The sequence below is a fragment of the Lontra canadensis genome, unplaced genomic scaffold (genome assembly GCF_010015895.1).
Source record: "Lontra canadensis isolate GAN:19392208 unplaced genomic scaffold, GSC_riverotter_1.0 scaffold184, whole genome shotgun sequence".
In the NCBI taxonomy this organism is placed as follows: domain Eukaryota; kingdom Metazoa; phylum Chordata; class Mammalia; order Carnivora; family Mustelidae; genus Lontra; species Lontra canadensis.
Window position 1 is genome coordinate 175,317 of NW_022631178.1, and position 28,000 is coordinate 203,316.

The 28,000-nt window shown below is 64.0% G+C and overlaps 2 protein-coding genes across 2 annotated transcripts; both read left to right on the top strand.

Moving 5' to 3' along the window:
• The first annotated feature begins 85 nt into the window (after window positions 1-85).
• Window positions 86-7,296, top strand: CDC34 (cell division cycle 34, ubiqiutin conjugating enzyme). Its single transcript, XM_032847052.1, has 5 exons — window positions 86-343; window positions 3,110-3,196; window positions 3,312-3,409; window positions 4,154-4,288; window positions 7,044-7,296. Exons 1-5 carry the CDS (start codon window positions 167-169, stop codon window positions 7,255-7,257), a joined length of 711 nt encoding a protein of 236 aa, XP_032702943.1. The 5' UTR covers window positions 86-166; the 3' UTR covers window positions 7,258-7,296.
• Window positions 7,297-19,086: 11,790 nt separating this feature from the next.
• Window positions 19,087-26,400, top strand: BSG (basigin (Ok blood group)). The gene is made up of 8 exons (XM_032846926.1): window positions 19,087-19,215; window positions 23,777-23,933; window positions 24,604-24,686; window positions 24,813-24,946; window positions 25,028-25,304; window positions 25,603-25,627; window positions 25,744-25,805; window positions 25,903-26,400. The coding sequence occupies exons 1-7, from the start codon at window positions 19,149-19,151 to the stop codon at window positions 25,802-25,804; spliced, it is 804 nt and encodes a 267-aa protein (XP_032702817.1). The 5' UTR covers window positions 19,087-19,148; the 3' UTR covers window position 25,805; window positions 25,903-26,400.
• Window positions 26,401-28,000: the final 1,600 nt, after the last annotated feature.

Genomic DNA, 28,000 nt, shown 5'->3' on the forward strand with positions numbered 1-28,000 from the left:
GGCCCGGGTCTGCCAGGGGCTGAGGCCAGCAAAGAGCCCCACACCCGCACGGACCGGCGGCGAAAAAAAAAACCCGGCCGGCGCGCGGCCCGGCCCGTCCCGCACCCCCGCGGCGGCCCCGCGGCCCAGCGCGCCCCCGACCCCGGGCCCCGCCGCCGCCGCCGCCATGGCCCGACCGCTGGTGCCCAGCTCGCAGAAGGCGCTGCTGCTCGAGCTCAAGGGGCTGCAGGAGGAGCCGGTGGAGGGCTTCCGGGTGACCCTAGTGGACGAGGGTGACCTGTACAACTGGGAGGTGGCCATCTTCGGGCCCCCCAACACCTACTACGAGGGTGGCTACTTCAAGGTGAGCCCGCGGCTCGCGGCCCCGGTTCCCGTCGGGTCCCTCTCTGTCCGTGCGGCCCCTGGCAAGCAGCTGCAGCCCCCGCTTCCCCAGCCTGGCTCCGGGAGCCCCGAGGGGAGCCCCGGGGACGCCGCCGGCCGGTTCGGGTGTGGGGCTCTTTGCTGGCCTCAGCCCCTGGCAGACCCGGGCCCTCAGCTGCCTTCCCCGCCCCCTGCCCCGAGGAGACAAAGAGTCTCCCCAGGCCCCGCGAGCCCTATTGTTGGGGACCACGGGGTTGGGGGAGAGCGGGAGGGAGGCCAGCCTGGGGGCCCTGCGCCGCCACTTGCCGGGGCGCCGACAAAGGCCCGGATGGGGCCTTGCCAGCTGGGGCCTGCTTGGAAAGCCGCCACCCTACCCGATAGCAGCGGGTCAGGCCCTCTTGGCTCCATCCCGAGCTTTATGTAACCCGCTCTCTCGGGCAGGCCCTGGGGCTGCACTTGTCACTGCCACCGCCCACTTTGTCCCCGGGAGCCACACCGCCGCCTGCGCCCTGGTGGACCCTGGGCCCCTCTCTCTCCCCGGCCTGCTTTTCTGGGTTCCACCGTAGAGCAGGTGGCCACTAGGGGCCCAGATCCCACTCTCCAGAGCAGTTCTCCTTTGTCGTTGCTGGGAGTCGAGGGGGGGGGGGGGGGGTTGCCGTCCCTGGGCCTGGCTGGGTTTCCGACGAGTGTGACAAAGGACTCAGGCCAGGACTCCGGCAGCTCTCTTGACCTCACCACCGGAGCCCAGACGCGGCCTTGGAAGGACTCTCTCAGGTTGCAGGGCTTTGCTTTTGGAGCCAGAGGCACAGGGCAGGGGGTCTCCCTTCATGAGAGCTGGGGAGTGAGCCCTCAGCCTGGAACAACCCCCACCCCACCCCACCCCACCCCACCTCTGCCTGCCAAGAGGCTGCACAGCCCCGAGGGTGGTGCTCCCAGGACAGCTCTCTGCTCCTTTAGTTGAGCCGGCTCAGTGGCCACAAGGGAGCAGCCTGGTCAGCGGGGGCTGATTCCTGAATTGAGGTTCCCCTGGTGCTGGGGTGGGATCAGGGGGTGAGTGTGGACAGCCCTGGGCTGGGCTCCACATCAGGCACCGGCCCGCTCTGACGCACTGGGTTTGGGGTGGACCCCCCCAGCAGTTTGACTAGGTCCTCTCCCAGCCTCTCTGCTCTGCTTGAGGCTGTAAGGAGAAGGTCTCCGCTCACACACCACGGGATGGTGGACTCGCACCCTGAAACCAGGCAGGCCGGAGGCTAAGTGAGGTGGCGGATCTGGAAGGAGAGGGTGTGGGTTTCTGACTTTTGCCCACTATCTGGTTGCCGGGGACTGTGGGTAGATCCTCCAGGCTGGCACTGGGGAGGGGGGTTCACCCCATGTGCCTAGAGAAGAAGGGACTGCCAGATTCCAGACACACGGGCCGTAGGTCCTGTCCTCCACGAAGCCAGCGTGGCCTGGCGGCGCGGGTGGGGGTGGGGGCTGTCACCCACTGTGTCCTCTTGTCTGGGTGGGACTGGGTGGGGAGAAGAGGTGAGGAAATGCAGGGCTGGGAAGTACCCAAGGGCCACCATCACTTCCCAGCCAGTTTCTGCCGCATCTTCCTCGTCAGCCTGGCTTTGTAAGCCACAGTGGGCCTCGGGCAGTGTGGTGGACAGAAGGGGGTGCCAGAGGGAAGCAGGTCAGCGCCCTCCTCCGTGAACTCGCTGTGTGTCTTTGGGCATGGTACTTCCCTTCTCTGGGCCCCGTTTGCTCGGGAGCGAAGTCCTCCCTGGGGACGCTTGAAACAGGATGCGGTGGGACTTGGTGGGTGTTTGGTGCGGGGGGGCCTCGAGGCCGCACCTGTTCTCAGGGCCCTCACCTAGAAACCTGTAGGGCAGGTTCCAAGTTCTAGGTTTGCCCTGTAATCATCAGCAAGTTCCCTCCCTCCTGGACCTCAGTTCAGCATGGTCACCCCAGAAGAGAAGGGCTTCCCCTAAATGCCCCAAGTGCCCCCTGCCCCAGAGAGTGACTTCCCAAAGATGGGCCTGGGGCAGCTGTAGCAGAGGCGCCCAGCTTTGGCTCCCAGCACACAGGCTCGCCCCTAAGTGCCTGGAGCACCGCCAGGATCTTGGGCCGGGCATCGTGATGTCCAGGACTGGGGCTTACACAAGCAAACGAAGCTTTTTTACCTGCTGAGGCCTGAGCAGGTCTGTCACCTGGGCAGGAGGCCCTCCCCGGTCTGCCCCCATGACCTTCCTGTCTGCTTTCCTGGCCCCCCGCGATGGCGCTTACGGGAGAACTGTCTGTCCAGCACCGTCCGTCCAGCACCGACTCTTCTCCTCCCACAGGGCCCAGACCGCAGAGGTGTTGGGAGTGACCGCTCAGTGAACACGCGTCTATTTTCATTTTCCCCACAACCTGGAAACTGATGCTGGGAGTCCGCCGTCATGCTGGGGGTGCAGAGCCCCCAGGGCCCCACCAACCTGTGTGCTGACCTGAGCCCGCCACGCTCCCCGGGGCCTGGCTCCCGGTCCCTGCACAGGGCTTGCCCTCAACTTGCCCCTTAGAGTTGCTCCTCAGCAGCGGGGCGGAGGCCTGGATCAGCCCAGGTGACCCCGAATAGTCCTAGGAGGCCTTTGTGTGGCAGGCAGGGTCCAGGCCGCCCTCTCGTGGTGGGGGTGTCTGTCCTGGCTGATGTCCTTGTTTGCGTGTCCGGGGGCACAGTCCCAACGGCAGCCGGCACCGGCTGAGCCTCCTGCTCTCTGCCTCTCCCCAGGCACGCCTCAAGTTCCCCATCGACTATCCGTATTCCCCACCGGCCTTCCGGTTCCTGACCAAGATGTGGCACCCCAACATCTACGAGGTGAGTCCGCCCGACACACCCCGGCCCCAGCGTCTCCATATTGGGGGGGGTGCTGCACTGCCTGATGGGAGAGGGCTGTGGTGTGGGCACTGACCCCCTTTACTGTCCCACACAGACAGGGGACGTGTGCATCTCCATCCTCCACCCCCCCGTTGATGACCCCCAGAGTGGGGAGTTGCCCTCAGAGCGGTGGAACCCCACCCAGAATGTCAGGTGAGGCTGGACAGGCCCTGTTGGAGGGGCTGCGCGGCACAGGGACCCCTGCCCCCAGCAGCTCTCCCGACTCGGCTCCTGTGGGGCTTGCTCGAAGCTGGCCACGCCTGGGGACGCAGATGTGGGAGGATGTGTGTCTGTTGCTCTCAAGGCCGTGACTCCCTGCGGTACTGCGTAGTCCGTCCAAACTGTCCTCCCGCCAGGATGCTGGGGGCCCCAAAGACCCTCTCCCCTCATTTCCTGACGCTCCGTGCCCCACCCACCATTGGGAACAGCCACTGGGAATCTCAGGTCCATGTTTTCTCTCCCACAGTTCCCCCACCTGTCCTCCTTCCTCAGTCCCTCCACAGAGGCCGGTCACCCTGCCTCCTGGCCTGCATGTCTTTAGTTCAGCCCAAGCCATAATGAAAACTGGTGGCATGGAGGGACCCATTTGCCTGCAGGATGCCTTGGGAACGGGGCCATGTGGAATGAAGGTGGTCCTAGCTGCCCACACGTGTCCTTTCCCCAGGCTGGGCCGGCGTGCGGGGCAGGGCTAGGAGTCAGCCCTTACTCTCCCAGGGGCCTGAGACAGAAACCAGCGGCAGCGGTGTCACTCACAGGGTTGGGAGTTGAGGGGTTCCCCGGGCGGGTGCTGGCCCCTGGGTGTGTCCACGAATACTGTGGCGCTAGGCCTGGCTCCTGGGGGTGGTGTGGCCAGAGAGCGCGCCGCCCCGGCTGACGCCACCCCACACACACACCCAGGACCATCCTGCTGAGTGTCATCTCGCTCCTCAACGAACCCAACACCTTCTCACCGGCCAACGTGGACGCCTCTGTGATGTACAGGAAGTGGAAAGAGAGCAAAGGCAAGGACCGGGAGTACACGGACATCATCAGGTGAGGCCGGCACGCCTGCGGTTTGCCCGTAGGCAGTGGTCCTGGGAGGGAGACCCCGTCGCTGGGTCTCTGGGTAGCCCGCCAGGCTCAGGCCAGCGCACTGGCTCTTCCCTTTTCCTCTGTTCATTGTGCCCCCACCCCACTCTTTTTATGAAAACGGACGTTCTCTGTCTGTGTCACGTGGGAGGCTCTAGTCCTATGAGCACGTGGTCCGCGTGTCTGCTGCGTGTGTAGCTCGTGGCGCCTGAGCCCTGTGCTGCGGAGTCTGGGCCCCGGGAGCGCCTGTGGTCGGGCCTGATGGCCCACCCCTAAGCTCGAACCGGGTCGTACCACTCCCGTCCGTCCTGGGCGGTCCAGCCCCCTGCTTGCCCCATGCCAAGTGTCCCCCAGATGGGGCTGGTTTGCTGGTCGAGTCCTTCCCAGACCCACTCTTGCCCTCAACTTTGCTTTTGTGCTTTTTCTTTTGGGGGCAGGTGGGACGTGTTTTTCCCACGTCACGTTGTATCTTTTCCTCCTGATTTCCTGCGGTGAACGTCATTCGCATTCGTAATTTTGAAACTTCGAATTATTTTGTAAAGGCAGAAAAAGATGATGGTATTAGCGTGTTTAGAAAATCACTTTCTTTTTTTGGAAAGTACATGTTTTTCCTGGTTTTACGAGCAGCGTGCTGTGTAGGGATCGGGCAGGACTAAGCCTCCAGCTCTCGTGTTGGTGGTCTCCCGTGGTGAGCAAGTGACCGTCCCTGCAGAGAAGCCCCTGCAGAAGGAATGCTGTTCCGGACTGGGCGGGCCAGGGCTGGACGCGGGTCAGGGCTCGGGCACCAGAGCTGCTTGACCTCCTTTTCCCTGGCCTGTCAGCTGCTCTGTGTCCATTGTCCATTGTCACTTTGTAATGCGCTTTACGGACCAGTGGGGGACAAACTTAACCCTTTGTTCGGTTTTTCCAAAAACTCGTGTACTTTTTACCTAGAAAGAGGAGTAAGGTTTGCGCAAAGCTGCGTTACGACCCCGGTCAAGGTCTGAGTGTTTACTGCAGAGGAGCGGGGGCGGCGTCCCCAGCAGCACCCACAGGAACGTTCTGGCCGCAGTCCTGGCGTGTACCCACAGGGTCGTCCCTGGGTCGGGGGCATGCCTGGCTGTCGTGGAAGCAGGACCTCAGAGGCACAGCGGGCCCCCCGGGGATGAGGGGGCGATGCCACGGGACATCTGTGTGTCAGAACTCACCGCTGTGCCCTTGAAATTGGCACAGTTCTGTGTGGATAAAGCTACGGGAGCTCACGCGGGTGAGGAGGTGACGCCTTCGTGACAGAGAAACAAAAACGAAGGCCCGTGATCTTAGCAGGTCACCGAATAGTTACCATTTAGGTGGGGCCTTGCAGACACCCGCACGTGCCACTGCCCTGAGACCAGCACCCCACCCCACCCCCACCCTCCCGGCCACCTTCCGCAGCTGCTGCTCTGCCTGACCTTGGAGGCCCGTCTGCACGGGCCAGCCTCCCGCACACATACGCGTGCACACGCTGTCCATCTGCCATCGTCCCCACCCCCCACCCCTGCTAGTCCATCTCCCTGTCGTCTGCAGACCCCTGGGTCCCTGTGCACCAGGTACACCTGGATGGGGGAGAGCGTCGCCAGGAGCCTCGTGTCTGCTCCGCTTTCTGCTGATTTTGCTTCTCTTTTCTCAGAGTGAAACCACGTCCTCCTTCGGTGGCTCTGGCCTGTTTTTGCTGGGTCTGTGGTGGTTTCTGTGAGCAGCATCTGAACGATGGGTGCAGGGTTGCTCGTGGGATCCGAGTGCCTTTTCCCCTAGCAGCACGCACACGCACACACCTGGCCCTACGGTGACCCCGTGCCCACAGAGCGGCCCCTTCCCACGGTTCCTTGTACCCCCGTTGTCCCAGGAAAGCTCTCCCCCAAGGCCAGGCGGTCCCAGCTCTGGGGCTGTGCCGATGAGGAGTAGCCGGGCTGGTGGTGGCTCCCGGGAGTGCCAGTCAGGCTCCTGCTGGGGGGGACCCTCCCTGTGTGGCTGGACTCCTGAGGGTCCTGCCCACGCTGCCTCGCCCCAGTTCTTTTCCCAGGCACCGCCCACGGGGCACCAGAATTAAGAGCAGACTGTTTTTATCCCTTGCGGCTCTGCAGGCCGCTCACGTGTGCCCACGTGAGGGAGGCTGGGATGTGAGCTGCTGCCCCCCACCCGCCCCCACCAAGCCATGTTCCCCAAGCGCTCTGCCAGCGGGTGCGATGACAGGATGTGTTGTCCTTGGCCCTGCAGAGTGTCCATTCTCGGGGCGGTTTGTGCCCCTACGTCGGGCTCTAGGTGGGAGTCCCCCACCTCGGGAGCTGCGCTATGCCCGGGGAGCCAGTGCGCTGGGCTGAGTGCGAGCCCCGTTTTCTTCCTAGCGTTGGCCCTCCCTGTCTGCCCCCACGCCTCTGTCTGCCTGTCCGTCCGGCCCTCTGTGTGTGGTGGGCGCCACGGTGGCCCAGGCACTGAACGCAGGATGGGAAGTTCAGTTGCAGTCCTGACCCACCGTCCCCGCTGGTGCACCTATGCTGTCCCGGCCAGCGTGGCCGCACGCCTCCCATGGGTGCTGACCGTCGCACGGAGCCGCTCATCTCTGGTGGCCAGGGTCCTGTGTGCCGTGGGCCCTGCCCTGTCTGGCCCTTCTCTGCGGCATCCGAGCTCCTGAGGGCTGGGCTCCTGTTGAAGGACCCCGACAGGCACAGAGCCGTAGCCCACAGGACCATCTCTCCCCCAGGAAGCAGGTCCTGGGGACCAAGGTGGACGCGGAGCGGGATGGCGTGAAGGTGCCCACCACGCTGGCCGAGTACTGTGTGAAGACCAAGGCCCCGGCGCCCGATGAGGGCTCGGACCTCTTCTATGACGACTACTACGAGGACGGGGAGCCCGAGGCCGAGGCTGACAGCTGCTTCGGGGACGACGAGGACGACTCTGGCAACGAGGAGTCCTGACACCACGACCCCGAGAATAAACTTACAGATTTTACCTCAGCAGGCCCGGACTGTGTGGCGCCGAGACTGCCTCGCGGGAGGGGTGCTGCCTGGCCCCTTGGGTGGTCTGCTCTCGGGGGTCGCCCTCGTCTCCCACGTGTGTCCTGGGTCCTCTGCTTCCCAGGGGAGGGCCGCCTGCCAGGTTGGGACAGCCTGGGTGGCGGGGGCCTGAGGAACCTGGACCCCCCACCCGTCCACGGCTCCTGCTGGCCGGGGCCAGAGCCGTGGGCTCCCAGCTTGTGCGTGGACGGGTTCACCTGTGGTCGCCTCTTCTCTGCTTTGGTTTGTTTGGAATCTGAATAAAACGACTTTATGAGAAGCTAGAGAACCAACCTCTCCTTGGTCTCCGCAAAGGACTGCAGAGAACGGTCTGTCACCAGGCCCCTGGATCCTGACAGGCCCACGTGCCTGTGACCCTTCGTGCCAGGCGCAGGGGTAGGGGCCTGCAAGCACCTGGACACACGCTGGGGGCACCGCGGGGATGTGGGGTCTGGGCAGGAGGTGGCTGCATGTTCACTGACACCCTGGCGGCCTGGGGCACAGCACTTGCTGCTGGCCCGCACCCACCCCATGGGGCCTTGGGGCAGTAAGCTGCCTCCCCGCCAGCCCATGGGCCCCCCGGCAGCCCCGACGGGACCTGCGTCGTGCCACTGTCACCCAGGACCTTGGCTTCATTCCGTGTAACTGACATGTCCAGAGTGGCCCAGGTTCAGGATCAGATGGCATAGTCGGGACAAGGTCCCCCATGGGTCAGACGGGCACGTGCCCGGCCTGACGGCACCGTGGCTGGGCCTGGCTGACCCCACACAGGAGGGAGCTGGGCAGAAGGAGCCAGGCTGTCTGGGGCGAGCCCAGTCAGACCCGCACCGCAGCCCGCTCGCCAGGGCCTCTCCCCTGCCCCACTAGTGTGCCTCGGGCCTGTGGGTGCTACTCTCCGTGAGACCCTGCGGTCTGGTGGCTTCCTGACTTGGAAGGGTTCACCCACTTGTTTTGGTTTCTGGCTTCTCTTAAGCCCAGAGAGCTGGCAGTGCCGGCTGGGAAGGGCCCCTCTGGATGGGACTCGCAGCTGGTGTTCTCAGCTGACAGGAGTAGTGTGGCCTGTGACAGCTACACCCGTTCCCCTCCCCCAGCTCCTAATTTAGGCCTCGGGGCGCCCTGGGGTCCAGACTCCTGAATGGGGGCCAGGTGTGTGGCCCCCTCAGCATCCAGTGGCTTGGAGGCCAGGAGACCCACACCCGCCCTCTACTTCCTCCTGCCAGGAGGAGGACCCTGGGCTGGGGTCGGGCTTCCCGTGAACCCCCGTGTGGCTGGCACCCCGCGCTAGGAGCCGGTCAGGAAGGGGATGGGCACTGGGGAGGCCTGCCCCGCCCCGCCCTGTCTGGGGGGCCCGCAGGCGTCCTCAGTGGCCTCCCCTAGCGCTGGGGCTTCCTCACAGCAGCTCCGGCTCCAGGGAGAGGGGCCGCGAGCAAGGCCATGTCCACCCACGCGGAGGCCACACGCATCACTTCCGCACAGACTTGGACGCAGACGTGGGTGAGCCCTGCCAGACCCAAGAGGAGGGGACCCGGACCCACCTCTTGGGAGTCGTTGCCCCTCGGATCCTCCCCCACAGAGCTGCCACGGAAGCTTTTGCACCCCCAGGTCTGACCGTGGCACCTGAGGCCTCAGTCCAAATGTTGTAGCCTGTCGTGGACTCGTGGCGTCAGTGTCAGATCTGAGCGTTGGAAGCTGCAAGACAGAGACAGGGAGCCCGGTTACGTAGAAACTTAAGAGAAATCCTTTTTACGCTCTGGAAAATAGAGCGTGTGTGTGTCCTGTGTGGTACTTGGGACACATTCTCTGTATAAGACGATGTTTCGTCCTTGGTCTGAGATTCCAAGCGCCATCTGTTTCGATGCCGGCCAGGCCACTCGTCCTGGGGCGGCTACGGTCACACTGGACAGGACGTGTGAACACTCTGTAAATACAGTTTCTCTTGAACTCGTCCCTGGCCTGACACACCCTCCTGCGTGAAGACAGGCCACCTGGCCTCACTTGCCAGTGCCACCAAATGAAAAGATGGCTGGTGACTTGTCTCCAGAGTCCCTGCACACGGGAGAGTACTGCGGTCTCCTGTGACCAGCTGTCCTTTATAGTGACTGCTTCGGCGAAGGGCAAAATGCCCAACTCAAACTGACTCGAGCCAGAAGGAACTTCTTTAGCTTCTGGGAGTGAAAGGCCACGGGTTTCAGGCACAGTGGGATCCAGGCCCAGGTTCTGCCCAGACCATCTCCCCCAGGGTCAGCAGCAGAGTGACAGCTCCAGAGCTGTCTGTATCCTACTCCCAGAATCGGAATCTGTGTCTCTGAAAATCAGGAAAGGCAAGGACGTGGGTCCTGTCCTGGAGCCTCCGGGGGAGCCAGCCCTGCCCACAGCTTGACTGGCCGTGGGAGGCCCGTTTCCACGCGCCGGCCTCCAGGACTGGGGAAGAGTCAGCTTGTGTGGTCCCAGACGCTGAATGTGCCCTGAGCCGGGACAGCCGACAGCCGCATGCCTCCGCCGCCTTTGAGCGGCCCTCCTTTTCAGGGGACTCCTCTCCCCTTGGGACCATCCAGGCGGACACCTTAATCGCTCCGTGTCCAGCAGAGTGAGAGCTGCTTTGGAAGAACTCCGTGGAGATCAGACCGCCTGAGCACCATGGGGACCCCACATCCCCTCTGCCAGCCCTGGGGGCCTGTGCACAGGGGAGTGGGAGCCAGGGTGCAGGGTTGTGAGGGGGAACTGTCCCCGCCCATCAGCCTGAACCTCTCAGGAGGTGGGGTCGGGGGAGGGGACAACCGACGTCGTCATGGCAGGGTTCGTCATGGCAGGGTTCGGGGCAGGAAGGTCATGGCGGGCGGGGCGGTGGGGGGGCAGCCCTAACCCAGTCTCTCCCCAGGAGGTGACAGCTTGAGAGTCACGTCGCAGGGTCGTAAGTTTGCCCCCTGCTTCTTGCCCACACGTGGCCCCTGCACCTGTGCGAGGCCGGGGTGCAGGCCTTGTACACCTACCGTGGGTGTCCACGGAGCGAGCCCGCCCTGCTCCAGCCCCTCTGTCACCCGCAGGGGCCGTGGGGTTGTGCAAGGCTGCAGGGATCCCTGGGGAAGGACTGCGGGCTACGACAAAGTGCGCTGCCACTGCACAGGGCCGGGTCTCTCAGGACACCTGGCCCCGGTCCTAGAGCTGGCCCATGGGGGTGGCACAGGCGTCCCCAGCGGGAACCTGGCCTTTGAGAATAAACCTGCCCTAGGGCTGGCCAGCCGGAGTCTTTCCGGCACAGCTTGCTCCAGGTGCTCCGGTGAGGTCCCCTCCCCCAGCCTGCCTTCCCGGCCCTGCTGTCTTGCCCCCAAGCCACGTGATAAGAGACTCTCCCGTGGTGGAAGGACAGCGGCCGGGGTCCCACGCCACCTCTGACCTAGTCCCTGGATGGCAGGGGCTCCAGCCAGCGCTTGACACTTCTAGACGCGCGTTCTGGAGTCTAGGGCAGTGACAGGAGGGGCGGAGCCTGGCCAGACAGGAGCTGGGGGAGGGACCGCCGCCCACACGCTGACCCTGCTGCTGAGGCTGCTCATGGGGATTCCTGCGCGCCAACACCCCAGCCTTCCCTCCCACATCAGGGCGGCAGCCCGGAGTCCCGCACGGAAGCCGGCCCCTCATCTGGGGAGCTGCCTCCGTGCGCTCACGGTGCTGAGGGCCGCCGGGAGGGGTCCTGGCTTGCACCCCAGGCCCCCATCCTGCACTGCTCCCCTCCCCTCCCCCTTCCCGTCTCCAGCAGCTGGCCCCCCGGCTGGCTCCAGTGGCGGTGCTGGCGTGGCGCAGCGTGGCCAGCTGGGGGCTTCGGGAGCTGGACCTGCAGGTGCCAGACATAGAGAAGAGCCACAAGGCCTGGTTCTGGCCCAGCCGCCTCACTCCCTGCAAGGTGCCCGAGCACCAGCGGGGAGGGCCTGGCCGCAGGGCATCAGCCCATGGCCGGGGGCCACCAGACAAGCCCCCTACGTTCCCCTCTCTGGGTGGGTTGGTCCCGGAGGTCAACACTAGCATTAGGCCATTCTTCATGCAGAAACGGAGGCCCAGAGATGTTAAACAAGCTGCCAGTCACATAAGCAGTGGGGAAGCTGGGGTTTGAACTCCAGGACCAGTGATCGGGGCACAGATGAAGCATGTGCAAAAGCCCTGGGACGGGAAGGAGCAGCAAAGTGTGTGAGGAGGACATGAAGGAAGGAGGTGGGGAGTCATGGGACAGGCCCATGTGGCCGTGGGGGCCAGGTCTGTGCCCCAGATTCAGGGCCCCTCCAGCGGGCACAGGGGGTGACCTGTGTTCTAGAGTCTCTGGCAGGGGCACTCGGGGGGCCCCGGTGTACAGTAGAGGCCAGTGGGCTTGAATCCTTCCCTGCAGCTCTAGGGTCAGCCCTCCCATGCCTGTGCTCTGGCCCCTCGTGTTCCATCTCCGTGAAATCACCAGCCACTGGGGCCCCAGCCTCAGACCTGACACCCCGGGGAAGATGCCATGCCCTTGCTCGGCAGACCCCTCCCTGCAGGACGGTGGGGCAGGGAAGAGGGGGACTGTGGACCTGTGTGACTCTGACCCCACTCCTGTTCTCCATGGGCCACGTGGCCATGCACGGGCCATGGCTTCCCCGCTGATGAAGCGGGCTGCACTCGGAAGGCTCTTCATGGAGGCCACTAAAGTCAGGGGCCTGCTGCTCCCGGGACAGGCTCCAGGCCGGGACCCCGGGGGCTGGGCCAGAGGCAGCGATGCGCAGAGACCCTGAGCAGGGATGTTCAGTATCTTCTTCTTCTTGTTTTTCTGGTAACATCTTTATTGAGATGCGATTCCCATGCTGCAGATACACCAGATTGTAGAACCTTCCGTCACCTTAGAAGGAAACCCCGTCCCCACCAGCCATCTCCCCCTGGCCCTGGGGCCCATGAGCCCCCTTCCCGTGTGTGGAGGAGCCTGTTCTGGGCGGGTTACCCGCGTGGACTCACACCCCGCATGCCCTTCTGTGTCTGCTTCCCTCCCCAGGCGATATGGGCTCGGGTCCGTCCCCGGGGCCGTGTGTGTGGGGGCCTCGCTCCTGTCGGCGGCCAGGGACGCTCTCGCGCGCGGGGACCTGTGTGTTCCAACCACCAGCCAGTGGGTTTTGGACTGTGCCTCGACTTGGCTGCTGGGCGCATCTGGGGCCTTTCGCTCTGGCCACTTCTTTCCTGCACAGAAGCGCTGGCATGCCGCCACGCCCCCACCAGCACCGTGGCCCCGTCCTTGCTTTGCAGGAAGCCACGGGTTGTGTTGTTCTGTGATACCCTCAAGGGAGAACCACATTTAGAGGCAGGGAGGCCAGGAAGGAAGCCTTGGGCCTTGTCCGCGTCCTGGTGTGGCTCCATCTGGCTGCAGATCAGGCCAGGGTGTGGAGGGAGAAAGGCTTATCTCCCCATCCCAGCTGTTCCTTCCTGGCCCTGCGGGGCGCCCCCACAGGTCCCCAGGGGGGTGGGAGGCCACCAGCATGACTGAGAAGAAGCCCGCACTGCTTGGGGAATCAGGACTGCCCAGGGCCATCTCCAACAGTGTCAAACGGCCTCCCTCTGGCTTCCACGGGAGGGTAGGACTCCACTCCCTCTAGGAGAGACAAAGCCACAAAGCAGGCCCTCAGGACAATGAGACCCTATCCTCCCACATTCTGGGACACGAAGTCAGAGATCAAGGTGCACAGGACTGCCCTCCCTCCCGAGGCTCCAGGGAGGACCTTCCTGGCTGCTCCAGCTCCGGGGGTTCCAGGTGTCCCCTCGGCCTGTGGCTGTGCGCCTCCTGTGCCGCCTCCATGGTCCCGTGGCCTCTACCCTGTGTCTGTCAGAATTCCCCTTTTATGAGGACATCAGCCGTAGGCTAGGACCCACCCTGCTCCAGTGTGACCTCATTTTAACCCAGTCACCTGCAGCTGCTCCACAATAAAGGCCCATTCTAAGGTGCATCTGGATACAGACTGGGGCGGGCACCATTCACGCCAGCACAGACATGACACTCATCACCCCATGGAAAACACCAGCTCACCTGCCCGGTGCCCTGTGATGGGAAGGTCCTCATCACAGCTGACTGATGAGGGGACCTGGGCTCTGGTGATAAAGCCATGCATCCCGCAACCCGTGGTGGGGTTGGGGGGAGGGGCAGGGTGGGGTTCGCGCCTGGGCACGGCAGCACGGTGCTCAGCAAACAGATGAGCCTCAAGGAAAGCCTGGCCAGCTGGGGGTCTGCCCCAGAATAACAGACTGGAGCCCACAGCGTGGGGCCCGGGGGTTGGAAAGCGGCTGAAGTCAGGGCGTGCAGGGAGATCAGACTGGAGCACAGATCCAGAATTAATTCGCCACGACGCTAAGCTTCTCAAATTGAACCCTTTCTCTCCCGTCTTAGGGTTGAAGGGGGGGTGCCTGCCAAGGAGCTCTGGCAGACAACGGGGGCGGGAAGAGGCATGGAGGGAGGGAGGGGCCGTGTGCAGAACCCACGGGGGAGCCAGGCGGGGGGGCCACCATCCCCATAAGGCTGGAGCTGGAGGACCGGCCAAAACAAAAGGCTGAGCGAGAAAGAGCCCTGATGAGATCCCAGTATGGCAAAGACACCAGCCAACCCCGGGTGAGGAGCCCGTGGGCCACTGGGGAGCCCCGAGAGGGTAGCCAGCTCAGTGAGTGGGGGCAGCTGCCATCTTTCGGGAGAAAATATCACTTAGGGGTGAAGAGCCCCGGAGCTGAGAGGCTGAACCCCCTGGCGGGCTGGGCATACCCCGGGGGGCCTCCCCCGCTCAGCACCCCTGCGCGCCCCCGGGTGGTCCAGCCCCAGCCCCCGTGCCATCAAGTCCACATGAAGGGAGGTGTGGGATTTGCAGCAGCTCCCCAGCCTGTGGCCGGCAGTAACAAAGCAAAAACGGAAATCGTGCTCCAACGGCTCTGGGGCCAAAAGTCCACCATTGAGGAGGGCTGGCCTGTGTGCCCGCTGCAGCCTCTGGGGAGTAACCTTCTGGCCCTTCCAGCTCCTGGGCTCCAGGCGTGGTCCCTGGACCTGTGGCCGCATCCCTCCCGGGTCTGCTCCCTCTTCCCAGCCTGTCTCCCCTGGGTGTCTGTGTCTCTCGTCTTGCGCCTCTGAGAAGGACACCAGTCGTTGGGTTAGTCCCCTTGATCCAGGACGAGCTCATCTCAAGACCCTTTCTCCAAATGAGGCCCCATTCAGAGGTTCTGGGGGGCACCACTCAGCCCACTGACACCCTGTCCCCTGCCTGTTCCCACTGCGGACCCTCCCAGGCCCCTCCCCCTCGGTGGCTCAGACATCTCTCTAGAACACACAGCAGATGACAAGCCCCCTTTGCCCGAACCCCTCTCAGGGCTCCCTAACACCTGAAACATAAGTTGCCCCCTTCTCCCTCAGTCACCTCCAGAGAAGGCTGGATTTCAAAGCTCCCCCTCTTAGAAAAATGCACGTAACAACTAAGCGGAGACATTGTAGCAGCAGACAGATAGGAGTGACAGAACGGAAATCCAAAGTCCTCTTCTCTCTCCTGCTCCATGAATTGGAGAAGTGTTCTAAGAAAAACCAGAAGGCAGTGAACCGGGCAGGGGTGGCATCCTGGGTGTAGGGCGCCCGGCACAGGCTGGCCAGGAGAGGCCTCTGCCCGGAGGCGGCCAGCACGGGCCGAGGAGGGAGCCAGCAGCACCACACAGCCTGGCACGGCCTGCCCAGGACTCCAAGGCAGGACACAGGGCCAGAGACGCTGGAGCGGAGGGCCTGGGGTGCCCAGTCCTGAGGGTCATCAGGGGCTGGGCTTCTTGCCATCCCCAGACCAAAGTGGCAGAGACAGACCAGAGAGGAGGGTTGTCTCCTTGCAGTTCTGTCTGAGGAAGACGTCCAGATCTGGAATCTGGGCCCCTCCCAGACAGGGAGCCGGCCTCCGAGGCCAGGGTGGGGGACAGAGCAAGGAAGGGCACCTGCGGAACGCAGGAGTGGCCGTTGGTCCCCACCCCCACGCACCGGCGGGCAGGCTGGAGGCAAGAGCAGGAGGCAAGGAGCACGGGCTGGACACGAGGTCAGAGAGTGACCAGGGCGGCAGTGAGGGAATTGACAACAGGTGATGGAACAGGGCTGCTTTTGGGCAGGTCAGAGACGCCAGGTGGAAGACAGGACACCCACTTACATCTGAGTCTCAGATACAGAACAGGTACATTTTAGTGTAAGTCTACCACAGATACTGCATGAGATAGGCTTACACTTCAAAAATCACGGATTTTTTTAAAATCTGAAATTCAACCTGTATTTTTACTTGCTAAACCTGGCCACCCTTGCTGGAATGATCCTGGAAGTCTTCTCCAGCTCCAGGGAGGGGGCCAGAACGCTGGATCTTGAGGGGGGGCACAGCTGCATCCTGCAAACGCGCAGAGACCGCCTGGCAGCCGGAATACTTGCCACGAGATCTGTCCCAGCCCAGCCCAGCGAGGGCAGGACGGGGGCCATGAAATTCCACCCAGGCCAGAGGGACTGGAAGCCAGCTGGCTGCTTTCCTCGTCATTCTGCACGTAGCTCTTGGCCCCCTTCTGTCCACCCACGGCCCCCAGGCTGGGGCTTCTGGCCTTTCTGAGCTCCCAGGTGCTGCGGGAGAATCTCTGGGGAGCAGAACCCCTTCAGCAGCAGGACCCGGCGCCTCTCTCTTCCAGAACTCGCCGTAGCCCATTCCACCTCTGCCCAGTCACTGCCTCCCGGAGCCTGCCCCGTGGTCCGCAGGCTTGCCCTCGCCTCCCCACGGCTGCTGCCGCTCCGGACATCACAGCCTCAGGAAGCCGCCCAGCCCAGATCTAAAGCAGCCCTCCCTCACCCACGGGGCGGGGAGAACTTGCCCTGCTTCCCTTCTAGGGGCTTTGGCAGGTCGAATCATTAAGTGGACATAAAACAGATGAGCAGGAAACAGAAGTCCAATAGCATGTATAGTGCATGGGAGACGCGCAGGGACACGGAGAAACCCTCTGGATAACCGAAGCGTCCCCTTAAATACCACCTCCAGCTAGAGCCGAAAGCAGATGCTGGGATGGGGGGGGGTCCGCTGGGAGAGGTGGACAGGGAAAGGCTGCAGGATGTCCCGTGATCCCCCTTCCTGGCCCCGTGAGGCAGAGAGCTGGCCGTTGGGCTTTCCCTTGTAAGTGTCTCTGGCAAAAAGGTGACTTCTTGATTTTCCAGAGCTCCTCTCGTGCCTGCGGTTCTTAAAAATGACCAGGAAAACAAAAGAGGCACGCTGTGGGGCTGTCGGCCTGCAGGTCTGCGGGAGTGCCGGCGTCAGTGTTCACACGTGCACACCTGGGACACGGGAACTGTGGGCTCAGCCTTTCCGGGAACTGCTGGGGCGTCTTCCACCGCGGCTGTGCCAGTCTCTTTCCCTCCCTGCCCTGGGTGAGGGTTTGGTTCTTCATGCCCCACACCTGTCCATTTCCTTCCTTCCTTTTTTTTTTTTTTTTAAAGATTTTATTCACGGGGGCGCCTGGGTGGCTCAGTGGGTTAAAGCCTCTGCCTTTGGCTCAGGTCATGATCTCAGGGTCCTGGGATCGAGCCCCAAGTCGGGCTCTCTGCTCAGCGGGGAGCCTGCTTCCCTTCTTCTCTCTCTACACCTGCCTCTCTGCCTCCTTGTGATCTCTGTCAAATAAATAAAATCTTAAAAAAAAGATTTTATTTATTTATTTATTTGACGGATAGAGATCACAAGGAGGCAGAGTTGGGAAGCAGGCTCTCCGCTGAGCAGAGCGCCCCATGCGGGGCTCCATCCCAGGACCGATCCCAGGACCCTGAGACCATGACCTGAGCCGAAGACAGAGACTTAACTGACTGAGGCACCCAGGTGCCCCTGTGAGTTTCCTTCTGATCACAGCGTCCCACCTGGTTGCTGTGGATGGGGCCTCCCTGTGGCAGTGACTTGCTGCGTACCCAGACGGTGCGGGCCGGCCAGCTTCATTTCACCGGCTTAGGGCCTTTCTGTGGGTCTTTGGAGAAGCGTTGTACTCCGATCCTTGGTCCATTTTTAAATTGGATTGTTTGTCCTTGTCTTAAATCAGGTTCTAAGTGTCCTCTGCATATCCTAGATGTTCCTCATCAGACACACGATTTGCCAATATTTTCTCCCATTCTATGCGTTGTTTTTTCACTTCCTTTTTGGTGTTCTTTGAAGCACAAAGTTTTTAATACTTTGTTGATCAATCTTTTGTTGTCATTTATAAGAACCACTGCCTAACTGTAGGTCATGAGGATTACAAAGCCTTATTTTTGTTTGAAATTATTTTCTCATTTAAAAAAAGTATTTTGTGGGGCGCCTGGGTGGCTCAGTGGGTTAAGCCGCTGCCTTCGGCTCAGGTCATGATCTCAGGGTCCTGGGATCGAGTCCCGCATCAGGCTCTCTGCTCAACAGGGAGCCTGCTTCCCTTCCTCTCTCTCTGCCTGCCTCTCTGCCTACTTGTGATCTCTGTCTGTCAAACAAATAAATAAAATCTTTAAAAAAAAAAAAAAATATTTTGTGGGGCACCTGGGTGGCTCAGTTGGTGAAGTGTCCGCCTTTGGCTCAGGTCATGACCTGGGGGTCCTGGGATCCAACTCCGTGTTGGGCTCCCTGCTCAGCGGGGAGCCTGCTTTTCCCTCTGCCTCTCCCTCTGTCTCCCCATGAATAAATAAATAAAAGCTTTAAAAATAAAAAAATATTCGTTGTAGTGGTGCCCGTCTGGCTGGGTTGGTAGAGCACGCAACTTTTGATCCCAGGGTTGAGAGTTCGAGCTCCACGTTGGGTGTAGAGATCACTACTATCATTTTATTTTTTTAAAAGATTTTATTTATGTATTTGACGGAGAGAGACACAGCGAGAGAAGGAACACGAGCAGGGGGAGTGGCAGAGGGAGAAGCAGGCTTCCCGCGGAGCAGGGAGTCCGATGCGGGGCTGGATCCCAGGGCCCCGGGACCATGACCCGAGCCACCCCGGCGCCCCGAGATTACTACTATCACTACGAATAAACTCTTAGGGGCGCCCGGGTGCCTCCGTAGTTCGGCATCTGCCTTAGGCCCGGGCCGTGGTCGCCGGGTCCCGGGATCTAGCCGGCGGGGCGGGACCTGCTCCCCGCCCCCCGCACCCGCTCGTGCTCCCTCTCCCGCGGCGCCGCGTCAAACACGGAATCTTAGAAACGCGCAAAAATAAAGCTTCGAGTCTGAGCACAACAGGAAGGAAGCGACGAGCACCTGCCGGGAAGCGTTGCGGACGAGGAGCCGCCGAGCGGGCTGGGGACGCCCCCGCACGAGCCCGCGCAGACCCCGCACGCAACACCGAGCGGCGAACCAGGCTCCCCCCGCCCGCTCGGCCGGCGGCCCACGCAGCCCCGGACGCGCGTCCCACCTGCCCGCGGGGTCCCCGCCCCGGCTCTTCTTGTCCGTGTCGCGACGAGACACGCACACCCCCCGGCGGGGACCTCGAGCCCCGGAGAGGACACGCCTCTATTCTGACGTCACACACTGCGGGGCCGAAGAAAGGGAGGAGGGGCCCAGCGCAGTACCCGCTGGTCTCGTCCCCGTTTCCTAGCAACACAGCCACTGCCCCAGGGCGGGGGCGGGGCGGGGGCGGGGGGCCAGGGTCACGTGGGCCGCTGCGGGCGCCCGCTCGCTCCGGCGCGTGCGTACGTGCGTCCGCGCGCGTGCGCGGAGGGGCGGAGGGAGGCCGCCGCGCCGTGCGCGTCCCCGCCCCTTGACGTCGCCCGGCGCGCGCGCGCCCGGCCCTCCCTCCGGTTCTTAGAGCGCCGCGGGCGGCGGTTGGCGGCGGGGACGGCACGGACGGGGTGACATGGCGGCTCCGCGGCTCGTGGTGCTGGCGCTGGCGCTGCTGGGCGCCGAGGTCGGCTGCGGGGCGGGTGAGCGTCCGGCCCGGCGCGGGTGGGGGCGAGGCCGGGGACGCCGGAGGGGGCGGGGGTCTCTGGACCTGGAAGCCTGGAGCGGAGCCCGTCGTCCGCCCGGGCCCGGTCCGCCCCCGTGGTGCTCGAGGGGACGCGCGGGGGTCGCCTCGGCCGGGGGCGTCCCCGGACCCGCGGGGGGTCGTCATTCCTGGCAGGATTTGGGTCCCGAGTCGCGCCCCGGGGAGGCCCCTGCGCCCGCTGTGGCCCGGACGCCGGAGCCCTTGGAGGGAAGCCGGCGCGCTCCGCCGGTTCGGGTTTCTGTCCGACCTCGGGGCGCAGAGGGAGGTGGCCGCGCTTTGCAGGAGGGGAAACTGAGGCCGAGATGGGGGGCGGGCACGGGGGCCAAGGTCGCCGTGAGGTCGCCTCGCCAGCCCGGGTCGGAGCGGGAAGTGTGGGGCGCGCCGTTTTTAGCCTCGGACGCGCGTGTGCCCCGGAGTTCTTCCCGGGAGTGGGCCACCGTTTGCGGGTGGGCGACGTGGTTCGGGCGCGCCCGCTGGAGCCCGGGTTCTGGCGTGTCTGTGGGGGAAGCAGGACAGCCTGGGTCTTCCCGGTAGAGGTGGGCTTCCTGTGTGGACACTCCCGTTGTGTTCTGGGGTAAAGGTTTCTCCGGACGGGGGCCCTCGGGAGCAGAGTGCAGGGAGGGGGCCGGAGCGCCGGTGGCTGGCAGCAGCCCGCGGGCCTCTTGGAGGAGCTGCAGCCCCTCACGGCTGACCCACTGTCCGGTCTCAGCTGGCCGCCTCCAGTTTATTGAATGCCCCTGGCAGGCACACCCGCTGTCGGCCGGCCAGCGGGTCTCTGGAGGACTCGGACAGGAGCCCACAGGCGAGATGAGTGCGGAAGACAGGCTGCCAGTCGAGCTTTCACAGATCGCTGCCCGGGGCCAGCTGGGGGAGGGGACTCTTGGTTTACCTCTCTGCTGGGTGGCGCAGCCCCCCCCCCCCCAGCTTGCCCCCTCCACCTCATTCCTGGGTTCCCTCCCCACGGCTCTGCCCGGGAGGCTGGAGGACCCCTGCTGCGGGAGCTTGGGCTGTCCCTGCCCTCGCACACCGTGGTGGGGGGGGGCTCCGCGTGTCTGCGGGCGTCTGGATCCACCTGGGACCTGCATCTGTGCGCTCTTCGTGCTCACTTTTTTAAAGATTTTGTTTATTTACTTATTGAGAGTGAGCAGAGAGAGAGCATAAGCAGGGGTGAGCAGGGGCAGAGAGGGAGAAGCAGGCTCCCCGCTGAGCAGGGAGCCGGATGTGCTGCTGAGTCCCAGGACCTCAAAACCAGAACCTGGACGAAGGCAGACGCTTAACCCAGCGAGCCCCACAGGCGCCGTGTCCTTTCTCAGCTCTGGCAGCTGCACCTCTCCCTCCGGGGACTCAGAAACACCGCGCGTCCCTGTTCGCCTCTCCTGCCTGGGTCAGCTTCCCAGAGACTTTCTTCAGGGGACTGTGCCAGCGGGGGGTTTCCTCGACTGACCCAGCAAGTGTCTGCCAGGTTGGCACCCACGTCGGCTGAGACCGCAGGACAGGCCGCGCCCTCGGACTGTCCTGGGTCCCCTCGGCCTGGTTGGGGTACAGGTGGACTCCAGTTTGCTGGCCGGTCCTGCTTGCTGCTGACCCGCTGCCTCGGCGCCTCCCGTGGGGCGGGGAGCTGCAGCCGGGCCAGCGAAGTGCAGGGGGTGGGCGGGGCGGGCCCCTGGCTGGCGTCCCAGAACTGTTCTCTCGCTCCTCCTACCTGAGCGGGCGGTGGAGGTGGGTGGGGAGAGGGGGGTTGCCGGCGGCCTCGTCCCGCTCCTGGGCTGTTTACCATAAGGCCCGCCTGGCCCTGTGCCCTGCCCGGCTGCCGCAGGGCGTGGAGGAGGGGCGGCTGTTTTTAGATGAAGGTGACTTGACTTGGAAACGAGGCTCGAGGTCACATGGCCAAAACCGAGTTTTTATTCTTTGGCCCCTTCCCTTGTTCGTCCGTCCTGCCCTGTGAATTCCCTGGGGTGCCCCTCCCATCTGCCAGGCCAGGTGGGGTCCCCTGCCTTGTGTGACCCTCAGGTAGGGCAGGAGTGTTAGCCTGTTGTTCCTCAGATGCGGGGGGGGGCTGCCTTGGCCTCTGAGACCGGAGTCCCCTGCACCCCTGCTCCTCGTTGGGAGAAGCCCCCAAGCTTGTGGTCTTCGGGCCACATCCCTGTCTCCCCGGGGGGCAGGGTGCAGCTGGTTCTCGCAGCCCGCGGCTGAGGGAACAAGGGTTCAGCCTCGGGTCGTGAAGGCCTCGGAGAGAGGCAGGCCTGTCTGGGGGGAGGGCCGCCTCGGGCCTCACTTCCTACCCTGACTCACCACTCCCAGCTCTGCTCCGAAGGCTGGTTTTGCAGTCTTGGGAAATCGTGACTCCTGAGAAATGCAGCTGGCTGGGAGGGGACCCTTCCGCCGAGAAGCCTGTCAGCTCTCTCTCGGCTTCCCGCCCCTGTCTGCTTGTCACTGGGCCGCCCGAGTCCTGCGGACGGCCTGCAGGCCACCCCCGGTGGGCGGACACGAAGGCCCACCTGTCGCCAGGACCTTGGCGGGTATCCTGCCTTGCCCCCGAGCAGAAAGGCCAAAGCCCTCAAGGCCTTGTGGCCGCAGCCTGAAGCTGGGCGCTCGTGTGCGGCACACGTGGTACGCACGCGTGTGTCGGCGTGTGTGCATCTGTACTCGAGGGCCCACGGGGGTGGGAGGGGCCTCCGTGCAGTTCCTGTCCGCCTCGTGGGGTCCACGACCTGTGTCCCGTCCACAGTGGCCTTCGGTCCAACCTCCTCCCACAAAGGCCGCCACCCCCTCCCCCCGCCCCGAGTGGGAGCGCATGCGGGAAGCTGAGGGCTGTGTGTTCAGTTCGCGGCAGGACAGGGGAGGGGAGCTGTCAGCCCACGGAGGACTCAGGCACCCGGGACTCTGAGGAGGAGCCGGGAGCATCCTGCCCGTGAGTCACGGGAGAAAGCCACCCCGCCGGGGTCACCCTCCAGTACAGATGGCCTGCTGCCCTTTCGGGTTTTGGGTTAAATTTCCGTTCTTTCTATCTTCTAAAGATTTTATGTATCTGTTTGAGAGCGAGCACACACACGACGGGGGGGTGGAAAGGGGCAGAGAGGGCAAAGCAGGCTCCCTTCTGAGCAGGGAGCCTGATGATGTGGGGCTCCATCCCCGGACCCCGGGGTCATGACCTGAGCCGACGGAACCCCCCAGGCACCCCCTTGGGTTAAACTTGCTTAGTGACTGCCTGGGTGTCTGCTGACGATGGACCCTGTTTCTTGTCGGTACTCCCATCTCCCGTTAGGGTTTTTTACCCAACTTCATGCCGTGGGCGTCTCCCTACAGACTACATGGGAAAAGGCTTGTTGCCAGTCGCCCGGGGTGGCTCTCTCTGCGTCCACATCTCTGGGCACTGTCTTCTAGAAGGCATGTGAATTTGGTGGCGGGCTGAGCCGAGTTGCTAACCGCCGGCCCGAGACTGCGCTGTGTGGGCACCTGCTCTCTGAAGTGGCCGCCCTCCTGCAGGAGGAGGGCGGGGACAGGCGCGCCCAGGAGCGTCTTCTGCTGCGAGGCCTGGGGTAGGGCTCTGAAGCGGACCCAGGCGGGCTTGCTGCTCCCCTGCGGCCCAGCCTCTAGTGCGGGGGTGGGGTGTGCCCCCCCTCAGTCTCACAGCTCCCCCTTCCTTGGTCAGGCCCTGCTGCCTCATCAGGCTGCTCACGGGTGCTGAGAGGTTTTCGCGTTTCGCTGCCTAAAGAGAACACCTCAGACCCGTGGGGAAGTTCGCCTCGTTGGGCATGGAGAGGAAGGGCCCCTGGGGGTCCACCTCGGCGTCTGGGCCGTCTCCATAGTAGCTTTGTGGCAAGTGAGAGCAGAGCCCTTGACCTTCCAGAAGAGGCCATCCAGCCGGGGGTGGGGCGGGGGGGGGGCCCTCCAGGCCCCACCTTGGATGGCCTTGCTTTGAAGGGGGGAGGGGCATGGGCAAGGGTGTCCAGCGAGGGAATGGTGGCTTGGGCTGTGCAAATGTACTTTGTTTTTGAAGATTCCTGTGTTTTGTGAGAGGGAGCAGTGGGCGGGGGGTGCAGGACAGGCAGAGCAGGGAGCCTGATGTGGGACTCGATCCCTGGCCCTGGGCGTCACGACCTGAGCTGAAGACAAGACGCCCGACTGATTGAGTCCCCAGTTGTCCTGAGATCTGCCTTTAAGAAAGGAGATGCCAAGTGTGTGCTGGGGCTACCCGGCGGTCCGTGGGGTCAGGCTAGTCATGGGCTTCTGCTCCCACACCTGACCCAGCCGGTTAACTTGTCTCCTGACGGGAAGCTGCTTCGAGCCCTCCGCTTGGAGCCCCGTGGCCCCTCCGGCACAGCGGAAGGAGCCAGCTGTGCTTCAAGCCTGTGGCCTCTCCTCCGGGCCTGTAGTGGCTGGGCTGTTGCAGGCTGGCCCAGGGGCACATGGGCCCATGGGCAGGCAGCTTGGGGCCCTCGATTTGGGTCCTTTCTTGCCCTGATCCCTTTGCTCACGCCCTGTCCTGTGGCCCCCAGTGAGCCACATCTGGACTTCCATCGATGACACTGGCTCCAAGACGCGCCTTACCTGCACCTTGAACAGCAGCGCCACTGAGATCACGGGCCACCGCTGGGTGAAGGGGGGCAAGGTGCTCAAGGAGGATGCCCTGCCTGACCTGAAGACGGAGTTTGAGTGAGTGGGGCCCAGAGGCGGGTTAGCCCCAGGGCCTGCAGACATGCTGCCCCCCAGGCCCCTGCCTGCGCCCCGCTGGCTCCGATGTGTCGTCGCTGCCAGTGTCCTCTGTGGTCCGTCGGATCGAAGGTTTCAGCCGGTGGGCTCTCTCTGGACAGATCTTAGGCACGAGCTGTGCACGCACCCCTGGCTGTGAGATGGCCAAGGCCCAGGCTCCATCGAGGGGCCGGGGGCTGCTGAGTGTAGGGCCAGCCTCCGAAACCCTTCCCTGCTCTCCCCAGGGGGCTGGCTCGGTGGGCGGGCAGACTTGGGTTCTGCCCAGCCTGAGGTCTCCCCTCCCTGGCCCCCCGAGGCCTCAGGCACTCTAGGGCACCCTGCTCTGAGGCCTTGTCTTGGTCAGGAAGGCCCAACTCTAGAAGCAGGGTCCTGTTTCTGGTTTCTGGGGTGGCTGGGCACAGAGACTCATGGAAGCAGGCCGTCAGTCGGGGAGGGGTAGCGGTTCCCTGTGCTGACACCACGCCGCCTCGTCCCTCCCGACTGTGACCCCCCGACCGCTCCTGGCCCTGACCCTGCTGGGAGTCCCCTGCGGCATGCTGTGGCGCGAGCTGTACTCAGGAAGGGTTGGCGCTCCCACGCGGGCCCTGCTCAGCTGCCGTGTGTCTGCTTGCAGAGTGGACTTGGGGGAGCGCTCTGGGGAGTACTCGTGCATCTTCCTCCCAGAGCTCGCGGGCAGGACCAACATCCAGGTGAAGGGTGAGCTCGGCAGGCCCCTGGCACATGCAGGGGTGGGGGCGACGCTGCCCGCCAGCCCAGCAAGGCCGGCTGGGGAGGCAGCAGAGCGTGGGCTCAGGCCCCTGCCTTGCCCGGTCTCCCCCGTAGGGCCGCCCAACATCAAGGCCGTGAAGAGGTCAGAGCACGCCACAGAGCGGGAGACAGTCATTCTGGGCTGCAAGTCGGACTCCTTTCCCGCGGTCAGCGAATGGGTGTGGTACAAGATGGAGAACTCCGGGGAGGTGAGAGATGTGTGCACGGGGGACGGGCTGACCTTAGCCTTGGCCTCTGCCTGGGCGCCTACAAGGTCCACCTGCCCCCAGGTCATCAGCAACGGCTCCCAGAGCAAGTACTTGGTGATCTCGTCGGAGACCAAGACAGAGCTGCACATTGCAAACCTGGACCTGGAGGCGGACCCCGGCAGTTACGTGTGCAATGGCACCAGCCCGGAGGGCACCGGCCAGGCCGTCATCATGCTGCGCGTGCGCAACCGCTTTGCTGCCCTCTGGCCCTTCCTGGGCATCGTGGCCGAGGTGCTGGTGCTGGTCACGGTTATCTTCATCTACGAGAAGCGGCGGAAGCCGGACGAGGTCCTGGACGGTGAGCTGCGCGCCCTCTGCTCCTGTAGGCTTGGGGTTGGGGAGGGGCCGCTGTCCAGGAGCTCCGGACAGAGGAGCTGTGGGGTGAGGGTCCCTGGCCGGGGGACTCTCCGGCCTCAGTCACGGGGCTGTCAGTGGGTGGGCGCCCCCCCGCCGACCGTGCGCTCTGAGGGGCGCGTCCTGGGGGCGGGGCTGCCTCCCTGTCTCTGCGGTCGGGGACGCTGAGGGCCCTGCGGGGGCCTGGTGTGACACCCCTTCTGACGGCCTGTCCTCTTGCATGTGGCTGCACACCGGCACAGATGAGGACGCGGGCGCCGCGCCGCTGTAAGTCTGGGGGTGTGCGGGGCGGGGTGGGGCCCTGTGCGGGCCGTCGGACAGTGGGAGCCGTGGGGCCTCTGTGGGGCCTCCTGAGCGACCAGAGGCCTGCCCTCCTACCCCAGGAAGAGCAGCGGGCACGTGAACGACAAGGGCAAGAACGTGCGTCAGAGGAACGCCAACTGAGGTGAGGCTCGGGAAGGGGTGAAGGCAGGGGGCAGGGCGAGGGAGCGGGGTGCCTGCCCGCAGGCCTCAGGTTCTGAGAGCCCCTCCCGCCCCTGCAGCGGCCGGCCTCCATGTGGAGCAGCTCCGTGCCTGGTGTTTGCAGATCCGGTGTTTGCAGACCCTGCGTTCTTCCTCTCAGAAGAGACCTGCCCCGCGGAAGCAGACCACACACACCGTGGGTCAGATCACAGCGTTTCTTCCTTTTTTAAACTAGGGTTTTCTACACATAGGATTCCTTCCTTAGGGGGTTTGTTTTTCCTTTTTAAAGATTTGTGAGTGCCTCAGGGGAGCCATGAGCTTCCTGCGAGACTCCTGTCCTCGGCCTGTCCCCTCAGCTGCCCCTGCCCACCTGTCCCCTCTCTGTTCCCCCATGTCTCCCACCCGTCCCTCCTGTCCCCACAACCTGTCCCCTCGCTGTCCCTTGGGCATTTAGTCATCTCTCCTGTAGTGGGGGTTGTGAAGGGCACACTGGCCTTTTTCTGGGGCTGCTGGGCCTTGTTGGGACCCTCTGTGGAAAGTCACAGGTCATGCCCAGTGCGAGTCTCAAGTTGTGCTGATGCGGCACCTCGGGTGTATGTCGTGCAGCTGCTGGCAGGCCCACTGGGCCTTCCCCGGCCCTCCATGCACTGCCAGCAGCCGCGGCTACAAAGCCCCCTCCCCAGCTGCTCACCAGCGTCCTGACCGGCCCACCACCTGCCTGCGCACCAATAAAGAAAAGCTGGCCTGTCTCTTTCTCCTCGGGCTTCTGCACGTGCCGACCGGGTCTTCCAGGAGAGCGAGCGGGGGCGCAGGATGGCGTGGTTGGGGTCCTGGGGATGGGGCAGGGCTGACAGGCTGGCCGGGAGCTTTGTTGCCAGGGCAGCGGGGGAGGGGCATGCAGAGGACTACGAGGAGCCCTGTGAGTGCTCCAGAGCAGGGCTGGGCCCCCCAGGACAGGCAACTCGTACCCACAGTGCCTGCACCCCTGCCCTGGGCTGGAACATGTGAGGGCCGTGGGCCAGCCAGGACCTCGTGAGAGCCCCAGCAGGTGTCCCCCGCAGAGCTGGCCCCTGGGGACTTTGTTCCAGCCCAAGAGCGGTGCCTGAGGCCTGGAAAGACAGGTGGCCCTCCTGAGCCTGGTGCCCAAGAGAAGGGGGTCCGTGTTGGCTGAGCACAGCCTGACACTGGAGCAAATCGGGCCACGTGGACAGGGTTGAGGGGCTGGGTCGTGCTCTAGGGGGAGCAGATAGGAGGCAGGGCCTCCCCAAACCTGGGGGCTCTAGCAGGTGCCATCCAGGCCTCCTGCTTGGTACTAGAGGGGAAGCTGTCCCAGCGAAGGGAACAGGCTCGTGCAGATAGTCCCTGCTGCCCGAGGGACTCTGTATGCCTCTCCTCTGGACGTGGGCCCAGACCTCCGGCAGGACTGGAGGCCAGAGAGCAGGGTTTGGGCGTGAAATCTGATGTTGGGAAAAGCCCCAACATAGCCAATCCCCAAACGTTGAAGACAGGCTCGGTCTGCGAGCCACCAGTCTGACTCCCAGGCTCTGAGGTGGGAGGCGCGGCCCGTCTGGGTGGTGGCCCTGGGCGCCCGTCCCCACTGGGTCCAGGCTTCGGCATGGCCCCCAGGACGGCCGCATCCAGCTGTGGGTGTTGTCCCTGGGCTTCTGTGGACGGAGCGGGGTCCTTTAATGGTGGCCATGCACACCACAGCCTAGGGGGATGCCTGACCCCCCACATCCTGGGGAGGAACTGAGCCAACGGCCCCAGAGCTGGAGGAGCCGCGGGCCTGGCTCTTCCCTCCCGCTGTCACCAGAGGGAGCTGTGGGTGAGCCCCTGAGCGGGGTTTAGGGCCCAGGGAGCCCCTCCTCTACCGAGGTTTTGGGGTTGCACCCGCCTGGCCCCGCAGACCCCCCCCCAGCTGGACATGGCCTGTGCCAACATCCCTAAGCTTGGGGCTCCTTGGGGGCACTAGCAACGTGGGCTGGGCACCGCTGGCCTGGCTGGGGCCGGGGGCTCTGTTGGGGGCTGGCCCTGGTCAGGGTAGGGGAGGTGGTGAGAGGCTGGCCCCTGGCTGGGGACGCTGCTGGGGGGCCCCAGAGCTTGGGTGCAACTGCCTCCTCCCCCAAAGTCAGAGCGGTGGGCATTGGGTTGCTAGGGGTCTGCGTCCCCTGAGAGGCC

Coding starts and splice junctions, on each gene's coding strand:
- BSG (XM_032846926.1), top strand. CDS start 19,149: ATGGCGGCTCCGCGGCTCGTGGTGCTGGCGCTGGCGCTGCTGGGCGCC. Junction 24,687..24,812: donor GACCAACATCCAGGTGAAGG/GTGAGCTCGGCA, acceptor TCTCCCCCGTAG/GGCCGCCCAACATCAAGGCC. Junction 24,947..25,027: donor AGATGGAGAACTCCGGGGAG/GTGAGAGATGTG, acceptor ACCTGCCCCCAG/GTCATCAGCAACGGCTCCCA.
- CDC34 (XM_032847052.1), top strand. CDS start 167: ATGGCCCGACCGCTGGTGCCCAGCTCGCAGAAGGCGCTGCTGCTCGAG. Junction 344..3,109: donor ACGAGGGTGGCTACTTCAAG/GTGAGCCCGCGG, acceptor GCCTCTCCCCAG/GCACGCCTCAAGTTCCCCAT. Junction 3,197..3,311: donor GGCACCCCAACATCTACGAG/GTGAGTCCGCCC, acceptor TGTCCCACACAG/ACAGGGGACGTGTGCATCTC.